At 39.0% G+C, this 22,686-nt stretch overlaps 1 protein-coding gene across 2 annotated transcripts in view; it reads right to left on the bottom strand.

The window, feature by feature from the left end:
- Positions 1-17,492: 17,492 nt before the first annotated feature.
- The window catches only part of LOC132822749 (uridine-cytidine kinase-like 1), a 142,574-nt gene continuing 137,380 nt past the window's right edge, over positions 17,493-22,686 (bottom strand). For both annotated transcript variants that reach the window (XM_060836050.1, XM_060836049.1), the window contains exon 15: positions 17,493-18,444. In XM_060836050.1, the coding sequence (XP_060692033.1) occupies positions 18,398-18,444 (47 nt within the window). In that variant the 3' untranslated portion in view covers positions 17,493-18,397. The remainder of the gene's footprint in view (positions 18,445-22,686) is intronic.

The following is a 22,686-nucleotide window of genomic DNA, read 5'->3' as shown; positions in this document are numbered from 1 at the left end:
CAAAACTAAAAAGTAATAATATCTGTATTTAAGTACAGTCTTTCATCTTGCAGAGGTGCTACTATAGACCTCATTCTAGACAATCACATTATTTTCAGTGCCGTCTGTTACTATATTTGAGTATACCGAGTAACAGTTTTATTCTAAGTGGTACAGCTTGTGAGAGTAGTTTTATGAGAATCACAAAAGTACAGTTCAAAACTGTAAAGACAAATGTCAAGGCACATCAGTATCTAGTGAGACAGTGGGTTCATGTATTTCTTTTTCAGAGACAGATGTAAACTGGATCATGGGGATCAAATTATATAGATAACAAAGAAACCTTGTTAGCGTTTGAGAAAATGAAGAAAATTCAGTGAGTACAGTTCTAAAAATAAAACTTGTTGGGAAAGCTCAGCCAGTCTGGCAACATCTGTGGAGAACAAATCAGCATTAATGTTTCAGGTCAGGTGACCCTTCCTGAGAATAGATGGCAGCTAGGAAAAGGTTTTGTTTTATATATGGGGAAGATAGGGTTGGGGTAGGGGGGGAAAGGAGTAAATGGTAGATGGGCATAGAGCCCAATGAGTGTGAAAAACAGCTAGACAGACAAAGGAGTAGATAATGGTTAGTCTAGAAGACACACATTCTGCTCCCCTCCCGGTCAGCTTTCCACAAGGACCATTCCCTCTGGGTCACCATTGTCCACTCTTCCTTCATTCCCAACTCCCCCTCACAGCGTCACAGCACCTTCCTCTGCAGCTACAGAAGATATAACACCTGCCTTCTAATTACCCAAGTGCCAAATATATTGTTGATGTGGCATATGTTGACTTCCTACAGGAGTTCCACAAAGTACCATGAGAAGGTACCATAGCTCATGGAAGGGTATAGACATGAGAACGGTTACAGCTCATGGAATTAAATGGACAGTAACCTTGTGGATACAAAATTAGCTGAGCGATGGGAAACAAGGAAATAATGTTTATTGGATATTTTTTGGAAAGTTTGTAGTGGAGTTTTGCAAGAGTCAGTAATGGGTCTCTTGCTTTTCCTGATTTATACAAGTGATCTTGGTCCTGGAATGCATTGGACAATTTGAAAGCTTTGAGATGACTCAAATCTTTGAAGCACTGTAAACTGTGAGGAGTTCAATGTAGAACTTCAAAAGAACATGAACAAGTTGGTGGCTTGGGCAGATTGGTGGCAGATGAAGTTTAAGGTGGAGAAGTGTGAGGTAATAAAATTTGGTGAAAGAATCTGGAGACACTAATATAAAGGGTACTTCTCTCAAGGGTCTGCAGGTGCAGAGACCTTGGTGTATATACACCTATCTCTTTAAAGCTGTCATGACATGGTTTTTTTTGAGCAGATATGTGATACATCTTTATAGCGCATACCAATGACATCATCTTAGCATGTGTACTAATATTATGAAGATATCTGTCTCCATCTTGCTGAACCTTTGTCCTCGTGCAGCACGACTGTGTGATCTCTGGGTAACTCTTGAGGCATTTTAGAAATACAACATTGGGGTGGCTGGGTGGAAACCAAAACTTGTTTGGTCACAATGTCTGTAGCTTGTATTTCATACCAGATTGTGAAGTGGGATTTCAGAATTCAAAACCTGCTAGTTACTGGATGATTTTAGTAACACCTCTTGCCAGAATCTGTGTCAACTTCACAAAACTGAGAACATACAGTAATAAGACCATATAACATAGCAGCAGAATTAGGCCCATCAAGTTTGCTCTGTCATTCTATCATGGCTAATATGTTTCTCAACTCCAATTCTCCTGCTTTCTCCCTGTAACCTTTGCTTCCCTTACACCTCAAGAACCTGTCTAACTATGTCTTAAATTCTGTCAATGACTTGTCCTCCAGCCTTTGGAAGTAATGAGTTCTACAGATTCATCATTCTCTGGCTGAAGACATTCCTTCTCATGTCCGTTTTAAAGGTTGGTTTCTTCATTCTGAGGTTGTGACGTAGGGTTATAGTCATTCCTACTTTTGGAAACATCTGTACGTCCACTCTATCCAGGCATTTCAGTATTCTGTAAGTTTCAACCAGATTCCCCACACCCCATCCTTCCAAATTCCATTGAGTACAGATGCAGAGTCTTCAAACGCCCCTGATATGACAAGCCCTTCATCCCTGGAGTCATTCTTGTAAATCTCCTCTGGACCACCTCCGAAGCCAATACTTCATTCCTTGAATACTGGGCCCAAAACTGCTCACAATATTTCAAACGTGGCTTGACCAGAGCCTTATATAGCCTCAGAAGTGTGTCCTGCTTTTGTCTTTTAGCCCACACAAAATAAATGCTAATATTTGACTTCCTCATTTTCAACTGAACCTACATGTAAACCTTAAGCAAATCCTGAACAAGAATGTCTAAATCCCTTTGTGCTTCAGATTTCCAAATCATATCCTCATTTAGGAAATAGTTTATTCTTCTAGTCTTCCATCTGAAGTGCATAAGCTCACACTTTTTTTTTCTCATCGGATTCCATCTGCCGTTTCTGTGTCCACTCCCCCTAGCCTGTCCAAGTCCTTCTACAATCTCCCCACTACTTAAACACTACCTGTCCCTTCACTTACCTTTGTGTCATCTGCAAACTTAGCAAAAGATTCCCTCAGTTCCTTCATCCAAATTGTTATCCATGCCAGTACCTTGCCCCTAACATCATCTTATTTGGCACACTCCTGTGCAGCACCCTGACAAAGCTTTCTGGAAATCCAAATAGATCATGTCCACTTACTCATTACCTCCTCAAAAAATTCTAACAGATTTTTCAGGCATGGCCTTCCCTTGACAAAGTCATGCTAACTCAACCCTGTTTTACAATGCACTTACAAGTACTCTGCAATCTCATCATTAATAATGGACTCTAAATCTTACCAACTATCGAGGGCAAGATAACCTATCTATAGTTTCCCATCTTTTTCTTTCCTTCCTTCTTAAAGCAGGTTTGTTACTTTAGCCACTTTCTGGTCCTCTAGAACCCTCGCTGGCTCTAGTGATTCTTGAAAGATTATCCACTAAGCCTCCACAGTCTCCTCCACTTTCTCCTTCAGAACGCTGAAGTATAGTACATCCAGTCTAGGTGATTTGTGCACTTTCAGACATTTTCAGTTTTAGCAACACTTTCTATTTTGTGATGGCCACACATTCACCTCTGTCTCCTGACTCTCTTGAAGTTTTGGTATGCTATTGGTACCTCTCACTGTGAAGACTGATGCAAAGTACCTATTCAGTTTACTGCTATTTCTTTGTTCCCAATTACCGCTTATACAGCCTCATTTTCCAGTGGTCCAATAACCAGTCATGTCTCTCTTATCTTTTATATAAGTTTTTAAAAAAAGTTGCCTCTTCTTTACTAAAACAAAATGCTATACCATGTTAACAAATGCTAACAGCCATGCGTTTTACCCATTAATCTTTGTTTCGGCCTCCTATCGTGCATTACCATGTCCGGCAACAATCAGAGGAATGCCAGTGAACATATTTGTTCTGTTTGGATGATGTACCTACCGCAGCTGGAAATCTAGGGAACTTGCAACAGTCATCAGTATGTGATAGTGACGTGAGGGATATTAATATTGGGCAAGAATATGAATTGCTTGAGATAGCTGATGGGGGTGTGGTGCACTGTGTAGTTAACCATTTAGGAATAAACTTCTTCAGAAACCAATAACTTATCTGTGTGTCTTGTATAATGCTAATGCATCAAAGACTAAATTCTGTGCCTGTTGATTGCTCTCCTAATCTATCAAACATTTTGATCCTTGTACAGAATGTTTCTCGTAGGAGTCCTTGTCTATAAAATGTTAACTGATCTCAACCAAGGGAATGGAATGAATGTAAAATTATCTTCAGTGACTGCTGAGCAAAGGATTTTTTTTTTGTCCTGATTGCTATTTGAGACGGAATCACACAGGTGGAAGTTTGTTAAACGCATTATTTAGCTCAGTCAATTATCAGCAGATGCTGGAGAGTCTGAGTCAAAAAGTATGGCACTGGAAAAGCACAGCAGGAATTGATGAAGGGCTTTTGCCCAAGACGGTGACTCTCCAGCTCTTTGGATGCTGCCTGACCTGCTGTGCTTTTCCAGTGCCACACCATTTGACACAGTCAATTATCAGTTCAGTGGCCAAAATCTAACAGTTTCTATTGACACCTGTTAGGGTATGTTGTGATACCTATCTGGGGTAGGTATAACTTGAACCTGGGCCTAACTGGTTCAGAGATGGGACCACAAACACTCTACCATACCCTCAAGTAATTTTAATCAACCTGTTCAGTCATGTTAAGACATACCCTACAGAGTAGGTGGGATTTGATCCTGGACCTTCTGATCTCAAATTGGGGACTCTACCACTGTGTGCCACAAGACCTTTGAACCACAAGCTGTTCCATTCTTCTGGTTTGCTCTTTAGCAGAGAATTACCATTCTCACACGAAATTGATAAATAGTGTAGGTTTAATTTACTCAAATAATTTCTTTAGCAGACATACTGATAATTTACAGTTACAGACCAATTTTCTACACAGATCCTTACTCTAACATGGTGCTGCTGCTTGGACTTCTCATATGGTGGTCATATGGTGTTATCTTGGTCCTTGGCTTATTAGCATATAGCTCTTGAAGCAGTAAGACAACACAACCAAGTGTTCTACACAAGAAATGGTTTCACATTTTCAGACCATCATCATTGCAGGAGCTGTGTTCCATGAATTGACTACCACATAAGTGGTAGTGATGTTGCAGTAAACACGATCTGTAATTGTCTTTAAATATCAGTCTATTTAATTCTATGTATGAATATTACAATGAAATGGCTTCAGTAACTAACAGTATCAAAGAGGATAGAGAAGTGCTTTAATTGTGAGGGTGGCATGGTGGCTCAGTGGTTAGCACTGCTGCCTCACAGCACCAGGGTCCTGAGTTCAATTCCAGCCTTGGATGACTCTCTGTGTGGAGTTTGCATGTTCTGCCCATGTCTGCGTGGGTTTCCTCCAGACACCCCGGTTTCCTCCCACAATCTAAATTGCCCATAGTGTTCAGCGATGTGTAGGTTAATTACATTAGTCAGGTGAAATGTAGGGTAATGGGTCTGGGTGGGATTCTCTTCAGAGGAGCAGTGTGGACTTGTTGGGCCAAAGGGCCTGTTTCCACACTATAGGAATTCTAATTCTAAATGGAAGGCCTGGGTGTCTTACATAATCTGAAACCAATCTTTCCTAAGTATGTAATAACACTACATTTGCTGGATTAGCCAAAATGAGGAAAATAAAAATGAATCATGCCCCATTGAAAGGTCAATTGGTCAAGTGGTGACATAATCATTAGAAAGTCATTTGGTCATCTCTAAGCATTTTTGTGTTTTCTAAAGGGTTACGTGTGTTTAATTGTTACAACTGAACAAGAGATGGACTGCAATAGTGACCATTCATCAGCAAAACAAATTGCGGTTGAACACAGAGCCATGCAGTATAAATGTCATTTGGTTGACTGGATGACACAAAAGCTGCACAGAAACAAACTATATGAGCAAGCTGGACTAGGGCTGAGGTTTGTTAAAAGCAAGAAACAAGCTTCCCTCCAAGGAAATTAAGCAGATGTCCTCATTGGTAAAAGGCCAACCAATTTGTGGTAGCTGTGACATACGTGATGTTTGCCAATTGTCAACTGATCAATTGTTGAAGATTGGACAGTGTCAAAAATTGATCATATGTTCATTTCCATGTACACAACCTATAAGAAAATGTGCCTCAGAGTGATAGGTAACTACTTTGGGAATAGGAGTTATCTGTTTAATGACTGGAGATTAGGATGAAGCAGGCTGATCACCACCTGTTTTGGTGTGAGCTTCAAACAAGTTCATATAAATCGAGGCACTTGTAATTGTAAGCATTATATGAATAAGCTTGTAATGTAATACTAATATTGCTCAACCTTAAACCTTTAAATCATTATCTTATACAACAAGACACAGAAGTTTAAAAACTGAATCAGGTGCAATATATTGCAGTTTTTTTTTCATTTTCATCATAGACAAAATACTAAGAATTGCAAAATGTCCAGCAATGGGTAATTATTTATTTAAAATAGAAATGTAGGGACATCAGTCATCTGAGGATTGGAATATTGGACCTATTCCAACCTTTATCTCAAAAGCAATTACCTAAATTGAATGGCAGCAGGCCACCTGTTTTTCTGCTTTCCCCCATTCAATTCTCAGTTTTAATTTAAAAAAAACTACCATTCACGATGTTTTATTGAATTACTTAACCTTCTTCTAAAGATAAATGGAAAACAAACTCTGCACTAGTCTGGCTTACACAGCTATTGTACTGAACAAAACCAGCAAGTCTTGATTAGGCAATTTTAGAAAAATGGACATTTTGTAAATTGGAAAAAAGCATTCCAAACAATAAGATTATAAATTGATAGTGATTAGTAGCAACATCAAAGCAGGCAGAGAACCTGTATACAATAAGTATTCTTAAGAGAGAGCTTAAAAATTGGAAGTTTTAAGAATAAAAATAGTTTGGTTAGCAGCAAAAGTCACTTGTGTGAAACAGATAACCAGCATATATGGTTCTAGTTGACACAATAAATCCAAAGAAAAATCAATTGCAATTTGAATATATTTAAGACAGTGGTGTAATAACATTTTATTATCATTTCTGAATTTGATCAAACTGGCCTGTACCCTTTATCTTCCAATGGTGGTGACTCAATATGGACCTGTGCCAAAGATTCTAGGTTCAAGTTCCATTTGAGAACCTCAGAAGAAAAATTGAATTTCATTCTCTAGTGTAGGACTGAGGGAGTGCTGCACTGTCATAGCCTTTTGTTTGATGTTAAACTGCAGCCCTTTATCTGCACTCAGGTGAGCATGAAAGGTTTCCTGGCATTATTTCAAAGGGTAGAAGAATAGTCCCTAGTTTCCTGGGGAATACTTAGCTCTTGATCAACATCACAAAAGTAGATGGTGGATTTTTCCTAGGTCCTGAACAATGTGAATCAGTTGGAAAAGCAGGGTGCAATTAAGAAGCTAATTTCTACCAATGTCAAAGAAAAAAGTCCAATTCTCTATCAAAGTTATCAACAGTGAGGTTAGAATCTTGCTTGTAAGCAGTAAGAGGCCTATTTGTGTGTCATTATTACCTAATCTTGCCACAGTAATATGCAGTTTCCTATTCTGACTTGTTGGTTAGAAAGTACATGCCAACAATTGCTGATGTGAAGGCCAGAGCAGCTACCTTGCTCCTCTAGGTCTGCATCTGGGACAGCAGTAGCCAACGTCCCATGGCATGCTTTTCAGCAGTGACCACCCACAGTCCTCCATCCATGGCACATCTCTGACCAAGTTAAGATGCAGTTCTGCACGTCAGTGCTGCACTATAGAGTGGACCAATACCTTCAATTGTTGCACTGCTGCCAGGACTTTGTTCACAGCACCTAACTCCTGTATTGGATCAGGATGCATCTCCAGGATCCTCAACTGCATCTTTAGTACTCACTCACTTTGCCCTACTTGCATGTTCGTAGCATATCTGCCTTGTCCTTTTGCACTTTGTCCCCTCAGACAGGTTCACAATTATTCTGTCTTGCCTTGCTGTTTACCGTGGACAAGGGCAGCTTATGGTTGTCAGCAGTTATTAGTCAAGGGGTGGACATGTATGGCACTGTGCTGCATCAATCTCGCATCTGTACCATGGTCCTGACACATACATGGTGATCACTGTATGTGCACCAACTGAATGGCCAGTTCTCAAAGTGTAAGGTAATCGCTCTCGGTCAAGTCAAGGGACACCGCCTTTAGTCAAAGGATATTGGCTTATTGCATTGAGGCTATCTTCCAGTCATAGTCCAGTGGCTGGGACATAGTCAGTTGGATGCTTGGGTAGGTCAGGGAGGTCAATATTACAACAGTCTGAGGAGTTGGTCATTGCCAGCCCTGTCAATCCATATCTAATATACACATCTACCACTCTGATTATAATGGTGTTGACATGACATTTTGACTGTAAAGAAAGATGATCCCTAACTACTGCAAATCTTACCATTTAAGATCATCTATTGTTAATGAAAGTTTTGGGTCCATCATAATTCAAATGTCACATGTCAAAGTGCTGAATTTATAAAAAGATTATGATTTCATACTTGCTGATAAAGATTAGGAATTTAACCTGTCACTTTATAAAGTTCTCCTAATAGCAACAACTAACCTTTAATTTATCTTAGGATATGCAATTTATATCAATTAGATGTTGTGGCCTTACTGCGCTGAAAGCCAACTATAAAGAAGAATTCATTATTTGCTGAGTTAGCTTTTGAATACTGAACTTTCTTCGATATTTTTAACATTTGCAGTCTTTAAAAGGATACTTATTCAACCTGCAATTATTTGAAATGATTGCAGTTCTGGGAGTATTGAATAATTTGTTAGAAAAACTGATAGTAAACTTTGAATATTCACAACCCATTTTCAGTAAATTTAAATTTCCAAAGCTTATACAAGCCAAGTGTAATTGACAAAGTGTTAGCTTTTACAGTCAGGCAGCCCTGTTGAAGATGAAACAATAGGTGAGCTACAGTTCATGGATGATGATGGAGAAGGATAAACCTAGAGCCTAAATGGATGTGATCAGTCACCCTCTGCATTTGGATCAATACAGCATTGTTGGGCAATTATACAAATACTGCTTTTGCTCTTATTCATCCATTGGATGACACTTATTATGGAGGCCAGCATTCATAATTTATCAGTAATTGCCCTTGGAAGATGGTTTGAACTACCTTCTCGAACCACTGAAGTCCATGTAGTACAGGTAAGCTCTCATAGCTATTAGAAAGGAAATTACAGGATTTTGGCCTAATAACAGTGAAAGAAGAGCCAAGTCAGCATGGATGTTCCAAAGTAACTGCTTCCCTTTTCCTTCCAGACAGAAGCGGTTGGAGTTTAGAAGATGCTCTCAAAGAAGTTTTGGCAAGTTACTCCATCATGTATGGTACATTCACCAATGGACAGTAGCTGCAATATGTTTAAAATGGTGGATCAGATGGCAATCAAGGAATCTGCTTTGTCCTGGATGATATCAAGCTTCTTGAATGTTGTTGGAATAGCACTTATTCTGGCAAGTGGACAATATTACATCACAGCCCTTACTTTTGTCTTATAGGTAGTGGACAGCTTTAGGGAATCAGGAGGTGAGTTACCTTGACAGAATACACAACCTCTGTCCATCTCATGTATTTATGTAGCTGGTCTAATCAAGTTTGTGTTCACTGGAAATTCCCAGAATGGGGAATGATTGGAATTTGCACTTAAGTGGTAACAATAACACTTGCCACTTGTCACCTAAATCTGAATGCTGTCCGGGTCTCTGTGTGTGGGCATTGACTACTTCATTATAATGAAGAGCTGGATAAAACCGAGAACAGAGCTATCGTCAGCAAACATCTCCATTTCTAACACCATCATGGAGGAATAGTCACTAATGAAATAACTGAAGATGGTTGAGCTCAGGGCAAAATCCTGAGTAATTCCTGTGGCCATAACCTATAACTAAGATGATTAGCCTCTGACAACTGCAAATTCAATCATCTTCATTTGTATTAGGTATATCTTCAGTGAGTGGAGAGTTTTCTCTAATTCCCAGTGACTGATTTTGTTATTGTTATTTATGTAGTCACAGCTTTTCTGATAAATTGATGGCAATAGCATACATCCATTATCTTATTTCATAAATCAAGTAGCTGAGACCGTAGATCAACTAATTGTCTGATCTCTTTCTGGACTGCACATGTAATTTGTTTAATTGATTAGTTCCTTTAATGGTTTTTAAATGGCCTCATACCCATAGTAACCTAACTGGCTGATGTTTTTGTGGGCTGTGCATGAATATGGATTGACAAATGACTGAACAGCTTAGTACAGAAACTAACTAGAAAGTTTCTGCTATGTTGAAATAAGCCATAAACAGACAAATTGTATACTTTTAACTTTGGCTTAGCAGTGGCAGTGTGGTCTATATATTACAGTTATCAACCTAGGCCTGGAGCCATTTCTTGTGTCATCTGGACGCAGATTGCTTCAGTATCTGAGATGTCACAAGTTGCACTAAACATTGAGCAATCAATGCAAACCTCCCCGCTCTGACCTTACAGTGGAGAAAAGGTCATTGAAGATGTTTGACCTTTAGCAACTACAGCATTTTTTTTCTGTACTGGTTAATATTCAAACCAATGGAGAGTTCCTCTGATTCATATTGACTCTGGTTTTGCCCTGGCTCTTTAATGCCACACTCAGACAAATGTTGCCTTGATGTCAAGGGCAGGCTCCGCTGTAGAGATCAACTCTTTGTTTTTTCCTTTCTTTTGTCCACGTTTGGATGAGATTGTAATGAGGTTAGGAGCAGAATGGTCTTGGTAAAACCCAAACTGAACATTAATGAGCACATTATTCTTTTTGCAAATGCCACTTGATAGCATTGTTGATGAGGAGAAAGTGAAGACTGCAGATGCTGGCGACCAGAGTCGAGAGTGTGGTGCTGGAAAATCACAGCTGGTCACGCAGCATGAGGGGAACAGGAAAATCAATGTTTCAGGCATGAGCCCATTGATAAAGGGTTTATGCCTAAACTGTCAATTCTCCTGCCCCTCGGATGCTGCCTGACCGACTGTTCTTGTTCAGCATCACACTCTCGACTCAGCATTGTAACTTTACTGATGATCCAGAATAGCTTATTAGGCTGGTAATTTGTTTTGTCTTGTATTTGTTTACAAGGTAGAAATTTTCTACATTGTCAGGTAGGTATCTGGACTGGAACAGCCTGGCTGGGGGATAAGTTCTGGAACACAAGACTTCAGAATTATTGATGGAATATTGTCATAACCCTTGCAGTATCCTAAGCCTTCAACTGGGCATCTGATAAGGAGTGATGGAACATTCATTTAGTATTTCTGGTGGAATATGGATGCAAATCTTATCTTGTACTGATGTGCTGTACTCTCTATTATTGAGGATGGGGTTAGTGCTCTTTGGTAAGTTAATTATTCACCAGCATTCAAAACTGGATGTGTCAGGACTTCAGGGCTTAGAATTAAGTCATTGGTTATGGGATCACCTTAGTCCTGTCCATTGGATGCTGTTTGTGCTGTTCAGAACGTCAGTTGAATGGTGTTGTAGCTTCATCGGGTTGACGTATCGTTTTTGGGTATGTTGAGTGCTTTCCTGGCAATCCTCCTAGAATTATGGTTAAAGTCCAGGCTTGAAGATAATGTTTCAGTTGGGGATATGCTGGGCCATGAGGTTACATATTGTGACAAAATACATAGAAAATAGGAGGAGGTAAAAGCCTTTCTGCACTTTTTTTTTTGGTTAGATTCCCTACAGTGTGGAAACAGGCCCTTTGGCCCAACCAGTCCACGTTGACCCTCCAAAGAGTAACCCACCCAAACCCATTTCCCTCTGACTGATGCACCTAAGACATTTGGCCATGCTAAATTGCCCATTCACATGACCTGCACATCTTTGGACTGTGGAAGGAAACCAGATCACCCAGAGGAAACCCAGGGAGGATATGCAAACTCTACACAGACAGTCTCCCGAGGCTGGAATTGAACCTGGGACCCTGGTGCTGTGAGGCTGCAGTGCTAACCACTGAACCACCATGCCACCCTGGGAGCCTGCATGACCATTCATTATAATCATGGCTGATCATCCAACTCAATAGACTCTTCCTGCTTTTCCCTTGTCCTTTTGATCCTTTGAGTCTGAAATGCTACATCCAGCTCCTTGAAATCATACAATGTTTTAGCCTTGACAGCTTTCCGTCATAGATAATTTTATTGGCGAAGAATTTTTCTGGGTGAAGAAACTCTCCTCATCACAGTCCTAAATGTCCTATCCTGTATCCTTACACTGTGACCCCTCTTTTTGGACACCTCCACCATCAAGAACCTGCAATTGTCTTGCCCAGTCCTGTTTAGAATTTTATAGATTTATGTTATTTCCCTGCTCCATCCTTCTGTGAATACAATCCTAACCAATTCAACTTCTCATACATCAGTGCCAGCATTCTCTGAACCAATCTGGTAGACATTTGCAGCAATCCTTTTAAAGCAAGAACACTCCTCCGGTAAGGAGACCAAAACTGCACACTATATTCCAGGCGTAGCCGCACCATAGCCTTTTATTACAGCAAAACACCTCTGCTCCTGTATTCAAATCAAAGGGTAGCATGCCATTTGTCCTCTTTACTGCCTGTAACAAGTGCATGCTTACCTTCAGTGACTGGTGTATGAGGACATTCAGGTCTTGTTATACACTTCCCTCTTTCAACTTATAATCATTCAGATAATAACTTGCCGTCCTTTTTTTTGTCCTACCAAAGTGGGTGTTCTCACACTGGTCCACATTATACTGCATTTGTATGCGATTGCCCATTCACTCAGCTTGTCCAAATCACACTGAAGCATCTCTTCCTCCTCCTCCTTCCCCCAATTTAGTTTCCTATCCAGCTTTGTGCTAACTGCAAATATGGAGATGTTACATTTAGTTCCTTCATCCAAATTATTCATATACCTTGTGAATAGCTTGGGGCAATCACTGATCCCTGTGGTAACCTACTAGTCATTGTTTGGCAATCGGAAGAAGACCTATTTATTCCTATTCTTTATTTCCTGTCTACCAACAAGTTTCTACTCATCTCCATTCACTACCAATCCCATGTGCTTTAATTCTATGCAGGTTAGCCAGGGTATTTCCATTGCAAAAGGAACCTACTCTGCTGCTACCTCTGATAGATCTATCCTGCCAATGGGACGGGACACACCCAGGAATGATGCTGGGACACAATCATACTTACAATGCCAGGTTATTGCTTGACTAGTCTGTGGAACAGCTCTCTCAATTTTGGCACAAGTCCTCAGATATTAGTAAGGAGGACTTTTAGATTGATAAGGCTATGTTTTGTCATTTGTTGTTTTCAGTGTCTGGATCAATGATAGGTTGTCCATTTTCTTTTAGCTTGTTATCATACTGCTACAAATGAGTGGCTTGTCAGTATGATTCAGAGAGCATGTAAGAATCAACTACATTGCTATGGATCTGGAGTCATACGCAGGCCAAATCCGGTAAGGGTGAAAGATTTTGTTCCCTAAAGGGCATTTGTGAACTCAAATGTATTTATTTATGTATTTATTTTGTTGGTTAATGACAATCTTGATAATAGTTAGTTATAGAAGGACCAGAATCCAGAATAAGCCCTTCAATCTCACTCACCATTTTATAAGATCATATCTAATCTGACCTAGGCCTGTTCTCCTCTTTCGTGTCATTCCTCAAAGTCTGCAACACCCCATATAGCCTCAATGACTCTGGCAGAGAATTTTAGACATTCACAATGCTATAAAAGAAGAAATTCTTTCGCACCTTAACTTTAAATTAACGTTCCCATTATTCTGTTTCTCTTGGACACCATGGCATTAGGAATGATCTGAATTTGCACTTTCTAAGTAAGAAGGATCAATTCCAGCAAATAAAGGGTACAATTATTTACATCTGAAAAACTGAAAACAAACCTGTTTTTCTGAACAACATAAAAGAATTGTATAAACTCCAAGGAAGTTGCTTACATTGTAATGCTACTCAAGGTAAGTCTTTGATGTTTGACAGAGTCATATCACTTCACATTTTGAAGTGTAGTTGTCTTTAGCAAGATCCAATCTATAAAAGGCACAACGTTCAACCAATATAAGTTATGTATCTTAAAATAAATTAGAGGTTAGTATTGAGGAAAGTTTACAGATTGATAGGTTCAACCCCTCATCATAACAAGCAAATGTGAAATCACCAGCGTTTTACACTTCTGAAACATTGACATCTTAATTTTGATGAACTCAAAACTTTCATTCACCCTGGACAATTGTCTATAGTAATATTCATAAGAGTTAGAACCTCTTTTACATTCAAAACATCGTACTAGCAATCAATATATAACCAAACCATGGTGGGTGTATTGAACTCTCTAGCCTAGGAAGTGGTTGAAGTGAAGAATATAAATGTATTTATAACCTCAAAGGAACCTGTAAGGAGAAAATTGAATAGCGTTAGAATGATAGCTTTGAATGAGCATTGATAGGAAGGAGACTTAAGTAGAGCATAAAAGTTGCCATGGACTAGTTGCATTGAATGATTCATTTCTATGCCATTTATCCAAAGCAATCCAATGTGCCCACCATAAATAGTGTTACAGTAGAGTTTTACATTCATTGATAGTAACTTTTGCAGAAATGCATGCATTGGGGACGTGGGGACCGAGAGACAACTTTAATGCAGAAATTCAACCCATGAGGCAGTCTGTTCAGTGTTAGCAGTTTTGCAATCTCCACTTCTCACAGTAAGACTTGCCAACAACCCTTCCCAATACCTCTCCAGTATTTCGATTGAATCTCTTAGCTCCAACACTTACTTCCCTCGTTATCAAGCAAAGGACTTACAATACTGCCTCTAATTCTCACTCCATATAACACGTAATTCTTCTTTGGTTCCTTCACAACAACTCACTTATTACAGTCTAGATAAAATGCTTGTGACCCATCACATCATAATCCTGTCTGTAATTTATATCATCTCCTTGTAGGCACTTAACTGCATACAGCTTTCTATTTTTTATCTTCCTTTAGCATTCTTTGTAATTTCTCCTAGGCCCTTGGATTTTGCTATTTTGTACTTTTTATATGTGCATTCCTTTAGTTTTATGTGTAACTTTTGTGCTATTTCTTAACTTCAGTAGGAGAACTGAGTATTATTTAATTACATGCAAACAATTGCACAAGTAGTTAGTTTGAGTATATCAAGTTGCATTATTATGCAGGCACTCATTGACATTTTAACTATTATGCCTTTTCTCAATGTCCTTCTCAATTGCTTGAGCTCCCACAAGAAGAAACTACTACAATGCACAATTCCAGATGAGGAGTTGGACTTGAGATAATCTTTTGACTTCTGTACCATTTTAAGGGACACTGGCACCAATACAGTGACAAGGAGGAGCTGTATTAGGAACAAGCTATACTTGAAACAGGTTGGGCCCAAGATCATAATGGAAAGGGGTACTTAGAGAAAAGGGAATCAAATTAACAATTGATGACTGGAGGGGAAGCACAATTTAAAATCAGTCTAGTGAAAATGAAATAAGAGCAGTGTCGGTTTTAAATCAAAATCTGTATACTCCAGGTGAAGGAGTGATTAAAACTAAAGTGGTTATGGGAGTGACAAATAAGAACCACAGTAAATAAATTGGTATGGGAAAGGTACCATTTGTGATAAGGATGATGGGATCTTTTGCCTAAATGTGAGATTTACATACTGAAGCAAGAAATTTAAGATACAAATTGAACACCTGATTCACTCCAATTCTACATATGGTTGTGTCATGATGGTCAGTACTGATAATCAGTTGCCAGTTTGTAAGAGAGTTTAATATCTCCAGGTTACAAGGGGCTGATTTTACCAAATAAGCTGATGCTGTACCTACAATAGTTTGACAATTAAATTATGTAGGCAATCTTGAAACTATACCAAAGACAGATTTTGCTTTGAATCAGAGTATAGTGATTAGATACAAAGACAGAATGCTGGTGAAATGCTGCAGGTCTGGCAGCATCTGTGGAGAGACAAACAGAGTTCACATTAGTTTATTCAGTCGCCATGCCTCAGGTGAGGGGTGAGGTTGAGAAAGAGAATCCTTCATGGTAACTTCAATCAGTGCAGGCATTAAAGCAACTCTGCAATGCAAACAAATTGTCCAGCCAACAGAGCTAACCAACCCCCACGATGATGAGGCATTGCGAGGTTGAAGTCATTGTCATATCCCATGTTGGCATTAGATAAGTCAACAACATTAATCATATTGTATGAAACAGAATTAAAATTTGTACTTTGTGAGTTAGTGATGAGCCAACTTTACTGATCTCAATATCTGATCCATTAAAGAGTCGTCTTAAGTTCTGAAACAAAATTAAAATGGATATTGGCTGGCTAAAGAACAGTAAATAGTTATCTTGTAGAAGATGAAGTGTGTGCTGCTCAAGTAGGTGAAGTTGTTGCTATTATAACGCAAACAACCAGTAGCAAACTAGAAATTCATTTCAGACACTCTAATATATGTCAAATTCAACGTTATGGCTTTTTAAAAAATGGGCTGTTACAGCGGTTATGTTTCTGACCATCATCAGCTAATGATTTTACAATAGGTTAGTGCTTGGCTCAACAGCTTTAAAATAATTCAATTAATATCCCAAAACCCTAATTATGAATGCAAACAATTCCAAGTTAAGCAATGGTATATTGTAGAGACTAAATGTATTAGACATGGTAGCCCAAAGAAAATGAACAATTGGTTTCATGAAAATATTGCATTTAAATTGTTACTGTACATCAGCCATGTTAATAACTTGTGTTCTGTACTTGCAGGTTATATACAGACCTGAATACAGGCACTTCGACATGGAATCATGATGTTTTGTTATTTCAGAAAATAAATAATGCCCTTTATAGCTTATTCTCCCATTATCCAGTAAATGGTAACGTATTGGTAGAAAAGAAAAAGAGCTTGAGGTTTGCTCAGTCTCTTATTTGTCTGAATGGTTCCAGAAAAGAGAAATATTCATTATGATGACAAATTGAAGAAGTTGGGAACTCCTCTCCTTGGAAAGATGATGATTACAAGTAGATTTCAGAGTTTGGTCAATAGAAAGAAGCTGTTCCTGCTCACTGAAGTAACAAGAATAATAGAACACCGATTTAAAGTGATATGGAAAGAAGCAAGGGTGATGTGAGGAAAAAGAAAGGTATAGGATGCATTGTTAAGGTATAGGGTGCATTGCTTGGAAATGTGGTGGAGCCTGATTCAACTGAGGGCATTTAATGACTATTTAGATAGAAATAATATTGCAGGAGTATGAAGCTGGGGGGGGGGGAAGAGCAGGAGATTTGCACAACATAATGATGCTTATTTGAAGAGCCAGTGCAGGTATGATAGGTTGCATTGTCTCCTTTGAGGTCATCACAAGTCTGTGATTCTACAATTTATACAATAGCAGAGAAGACAAATCAATGTCAGAAGTAGTCTTTCTTTTACAATCTTCTTGTCTCAATCTTAAAAGATATGCTATACACAACTGTTTTACACACACTTTTCTCCATACATGGTGATAGTTCCTAATTTTTATTGGCTGCTGTGATATAAGAAAGTATTTATCATTTTCATTTCCTCTCTTCAATAAGGTGAAGTAACTTCTTCTAGATTTTCCATTTTAGCTCCATAAAATGTTAAAGATTATAATGGGAAATTAGTGATTTTCCAAGAAAAATTTAATTAAATGAAGAAGTTTGTGATGTACAGTGTTCTGATTTTGTACTCTCAATATGCACCAGATATTTTGTATTGAAATGTCTTAGGTCACAGTTTCCACAGCTTTATTCAGAGTTCTAGAGTATGCAGGATTCTTCTTTATGATTTATATAGATCAAAATATAAAGGTTTTATTTTTAAATATTAGATTTTCAGATCATTATGGCAATATTCCTTAACAGCATGATTTCAGATTGATATCACAGTCACATCCAAATGTCACACAAAAGGCCTCAATCAGGGCTGAGATACTATTTTAAATTACTATTGCAGGTGCTAAATGGTTTACAATGTATTTAAATTCATTGGAATGACAAATTGCACAAATTAATTTTCTAAAGTGCTCTTGAACAAGTGTAATGCAGAAATCATGTCAGCATTAATATCATGACAAAAAGTTTGGACTAAACTACAAGGAGAACCAACTTCAGGACATTTTCTATGTTATGGCCCTGGATCAAAATTTTAAACAATTATAAAATACTGTACAGAGCTTAAATATTTGGGCACAATCTTACATTCATTTAAGTATAGTTTAGATTACTAAAAGTTTAACAATAAAAAGTATGAACTGTCCAGCATTCTAATTTTTTTGTTGTTCTCAATATGCACAAAACTTCCTTCAAGAAAGATATGAGGGATACTGTCACCTAATAGGTCTAGACCCACCAACATCTTGTACTTGATAAGAAGTGGGCTAATGGGAATTACTTTAAAGAAAGGAGGTATCAAAGTGAATTTCATGAGTTAGCCCTTCTGTGTGCAAAGCTGAGATTTTCTTCTCCAATTTGAGATCCATGTTATGTTTTGTCCATTGCGATTTAAACAATGCAGGCCACAAACAGAATAAGTTAACCACTGCATCTGATACTTTGTGTGAAGCTCATTAATTCACCCAGTGATCCATGAAAGTTTGCAGTGTTTGTCATTGCAGTATTAAAAATATGTCCCACAAAGCTCAGTCAGTCATTATCTTCACATCAGTCTGTAGGGGCATCAGTTCCAAAATAACGATCTCCAAAATTGCCTGAAATGAGAAAGAAATCCTATCATTTCCAATTGAGACTCTTCATATAACAACTAACATTAACTGAAAGGTACACTGAATACCTTATAAAAAGTGTCTCAACAGTATATTACCTCTATTTAATACTAATATACCTGTCATAATTATGAGCATCTTGTTTGAGTATTCTCACTTGAGAGGTGACTCCTAATATCAAGATAAGGAATGGGTGTGCCATTACAGGCAGAATATAAAAGCAATGGGAAAGGTGTAGAATATAAGGAAAACCATTGAGAAATTCTGTTTGTTTTCAATAAGGCTTAGAGGGTATCCTAGTAGAAGTTCTCGAGATCTTGAATGGTTAGGATTAGATAAGTGTAGTAATTCTTTTTAAAAATAAATTAGTTCATAGATTCCCTACAGTGCAGATAGAAGCCGTTTGGCCCATCAAGACTACACCACTCTGAGTATCCCAATCAGACTCCACCGCCCACCACCTTATCCCTGTAACCCTGCATTTATCATGACTAATCCTCCTGAACTGCACATTCCTCGACACTATGGGGAAATTTAGCATAGCCAATCCATCTACGTTGCACATCTTTAGATGGTGGAAGGAAACCGGAGCACCCAGAGGAAAATCATGCAGATATGGGGAGAATATGCAAACTCCACACAGATAGTCACTCAAGGCTGGAATCAAACCCAGATCCCTGGCACTGAGGCAGCAGTGTTAGCCACTGAGCCACTATGCCGCTCATCCTAATGAGCTGATAATGGAAAAGTTCAGTTAAGATAATCACCAAAAAAGAAAGAAACATAGGTCGGAAATTAATATCAAAATTCTTTAACAACCTGTTCTTTAAGCTAACCCAAAGTTTTTTTGTTTGCTATAAGTAGTTTTCATAAGTAGTCTTGACCTCCAGAAGTAAGCATTATCTATCCTGTCAGAGGTTATGAAAACAATGACCTTCAGCTGAGGCCACGGTGTTTGGAGCTCCATGTGTTGCCTTCTGGGAGTGCGTGGAGAGCACAGTGAGACATGGAGAAAAGGCCTCTCAGTCACCACCTCCTGAGCCAAGATGAAGGCGATCTGGCACTGGAAGGAGATGTGCTGGAGCCTGTTGTCCTTCAGCCCAAGGGGAATAAGTGCACTCCATCTCCTCACCCTCTCCAACTGCTGCAAGTGTGACTATTAGCAAGACAGGGAGAGTATCCAGGAGGTAGCATATTAAGTATAGGAGTTGGGACATATGTTGCAGATGTGCAGAACATTCGTGAAGCCACTCTTAGAATACTGCATTCAATTCTGGTTTCTCTGCTATAGGAATAATGTTGTCAAACTTGCAAGGATTCAGAAAAGAGTTATAATGATGGCGCTGGGATTGGAGGGTTTGAGATATCGTTAGACATCAAATAGGCTGGTGCTATCTTCTCTGGAGTATTGGAAGTTGAGGTTTTTTTTTGGGTTAGATGAGTCCAAAACAAGATGGCATAGGGCGAAGATGAGTGGGGAAAGATTTAAAGGGGACCTGAAGGGTAATCTTTTCATGTTGAGGGGGGTGGAGGCTGTTACAACAGTTAAAAAGCATCTGCATGGTTACTTGAATAGGAAGGTTTAAGAGGGACAAGGACCAAATCCTGGTAAATGGGTCTTGATCAGTTTAAGATCTCTGGTCAGCATGGCAGAGTTGAACTGAAGGGTCTATTTCCAAGCTGTATAACTACAAAAAACATACTATAAAAGATTCTATAAAACATTTTTACTGGCCAATTATTATTTTAATCTATAAGAAGGTATAATTAGCATTTTAACACGTCAGGGGAATTTTAAAAAGCCCAATCGGAAATGAAAAAAAACAAAACAATCCATCTGAAATCAAAGGGGAATACCTTTTTAGCTTGGGTCCAGATATCACTGTACTAATGACAGTGAAATTCAATGTTCAGTATTATAACAGTAACCTCTGGCACTCTCACATACCTGGCTAAACATAAATCCAGAGATCCTGAGAGTGATTCAATAGTTTGGAGGTAAGGTGCATTGATAAAGTACCCTCAGATTCCAAATAGGTAAAAATCACTGACTTGATGATAACTTGCTCTTTTACATGATTATTCTCTGTTCAAGAAGTTAGAACTTATTGAATATTTTGTAACTGAGCTTTTAATGGCATACTAAATTCATAATTGCTGAACAGCCTGCCTATCCCTGAAAAAGTCATTTTTGTAGAATGTCAAATGTCTCCATATATTCAAAATGAAAGATGAGGGCAGAGTGCTAGGTATTGTCTACATAGAGTTTAGCAAGGCCTTCGACAAATTCTGCATGGATAGTAAGGTCGAATTGCATGGAGGGCAGAGACAGCCAGCCAACTGTATATAAAATTGGCTTGACGGTAGGAGACAGGGGTGGTGGTGGGTTGGAATGGACTGAAGCCCGTGACCAGCTGTCTTCTGCAGGAATTTTTGCAGGTTGTTTGTCATTTTATATGATTTACATGAGGAGCTAGGAAGCATAGTTAGTAAGTCTGCGGATGCTAGCAACATTTGTGGTAGTGAAGCAAAGTATCGAAGATGGGCCAACGAGCTGAAGAGTGGCAGGCAGAGTTTAATTTAGATAAATGTGAGGTGTTGCATTTTGGAAAGACAAACAAAGGTAGGACTTCCACAGTTAATGGCAGAGTCCTGAAGAATGTTATTGAACAGAGAGAACTAGGGGTTAAGGTGCATTATTCCTTGAAAGTGGTGTTACAGGGTTGAGGGGAAGGCATTTTGCATGCTTGCTTTCATTGGTCAAGCATTAAGGATTGGAGTTGGAATGTCATGTTGCAGCTGTACAGAACCTTGGTGAGGCTACTTTTGGAGAACTGTTCAATTCTGGTCACCCAGCTATAGGAAGGGTATTAAATTGGAAAGGTGCAGAAAAGATTTAAAAGGATGGTACCAGGACTGGAGCATTTCAGTTCTAATGAGAGGCTGGATAGGCTGACACTTTTTTTCTCTGGAGAGTAGGAACATGAGAAGTGACCTTATAGAGGCTTTTAAAATCATGAGGGGCATGGATAGAGTCAATAGCAAAGGTCTTTTTGCTAGGGTTGGGGAATTTAAAACTAGAGGGCATAATTTTAGATGAGGGGAAAGATTTTAAAATCATTAGATTAGATTAGATTACTTGCAGTGTGGAAACAGGCTCTTCGGCCCAACAAGTCCACACCGACCCACCGCCCACCCATACCCCTATATTTACCCCTTATCTAACACTACGGGCAATTTAGCATGGCCAATTCACCTGACCCGCTCATCTTTGGATTGTGGGAGTAAACCCTCGCAGACACGGGGAGAATGTGCAAACGCCACACAGTCAGTTGCCTGAGGCAGGAATTGAACCCGGGTCTCTGGCGCTGAGAAGCAGCAGTGCTTGCCACTGTGCCGCTCACTAATGAGCCAGACTACTTTTTCACACACACAACATTGTTTGTATATTGAATGAACTATCAGAGGAAGTGGCAGATGCAGGTACAGTCGCAACATTTAAAAGACATTTGGACACATTTAGAAGGATATGCACCAAATGCAGGCAAATGGAACTAGTTTAGTTTGGGAAACCTGGAAGAGGTGGACAAAAGGATCTGTTTCCATTCTGTACACAATGGTGAAGTTCTAGTTTAAAATTAAATAAACTTTAAAACTATATTATATGGTATTTCAGCTTCTTTAATCCAGATGTACATATCTCAATCATCTATATGGCTCTGTTAAATTTTAAAGTGGAAAATTCAACACAATTTCTCACCTGTCTGCTGCTTGAGATATTTCAAAAAAATTGGTTGTTTCCCCTCCTTGATGACATCAAATGTTGCCAGATGCCTGGAGGTTCCTTTGACTTGGTACCAGATTAGTCAACAAACAACTAATTTAAATGGCTCAACTAGCCTAGGCTGAAATTTCCGCAGCTCCAGGTGGGACGATAAACCGCCTGCTTACCCAACTGGTAAACCATTTTTGAGGGCAGACTGTCAGTTTGGGAAAAGCAGATGGCCCCACAATCTGCACTAACTTGTGCAAAATCAAGGACTGGATGGATGTTCACAGCCAAATCCTTGTTTTGTTTTTGATCTCCTGTTTCCCACTCTAATACATACACAGACACCAGACAAACTGCATCTACCTTTCCCACTGTGAACCTACATCTAAGAGTCTAGGGTTGGTGATACAGCAGCAGTCACAGCCTCAGTCATGACACTGAGTTCAAAGGCCAGT

Source organism: Hemiscyllium ocellatum, chromosome 15, assembly GCF_020745735.1.
Source record: "Hemiscyllium ocellatum isolate sHemOce1 chromosome 15, sHemOce1.pat.X.cur, whole genome shotgun sequence".
Classification (NCBI taxonomy): Eukaryota; Metazoa; Chordata; class Chondrichthyes; order Orectolobiformes; family Hemiscylliidae; genus Hemiscyllium; species Hemiscyllium ocellatum.
Note: the sequence above shows the minus strand (reverse complement) of the source record. Positions and strands in the feature narration are given on the sequence as shown.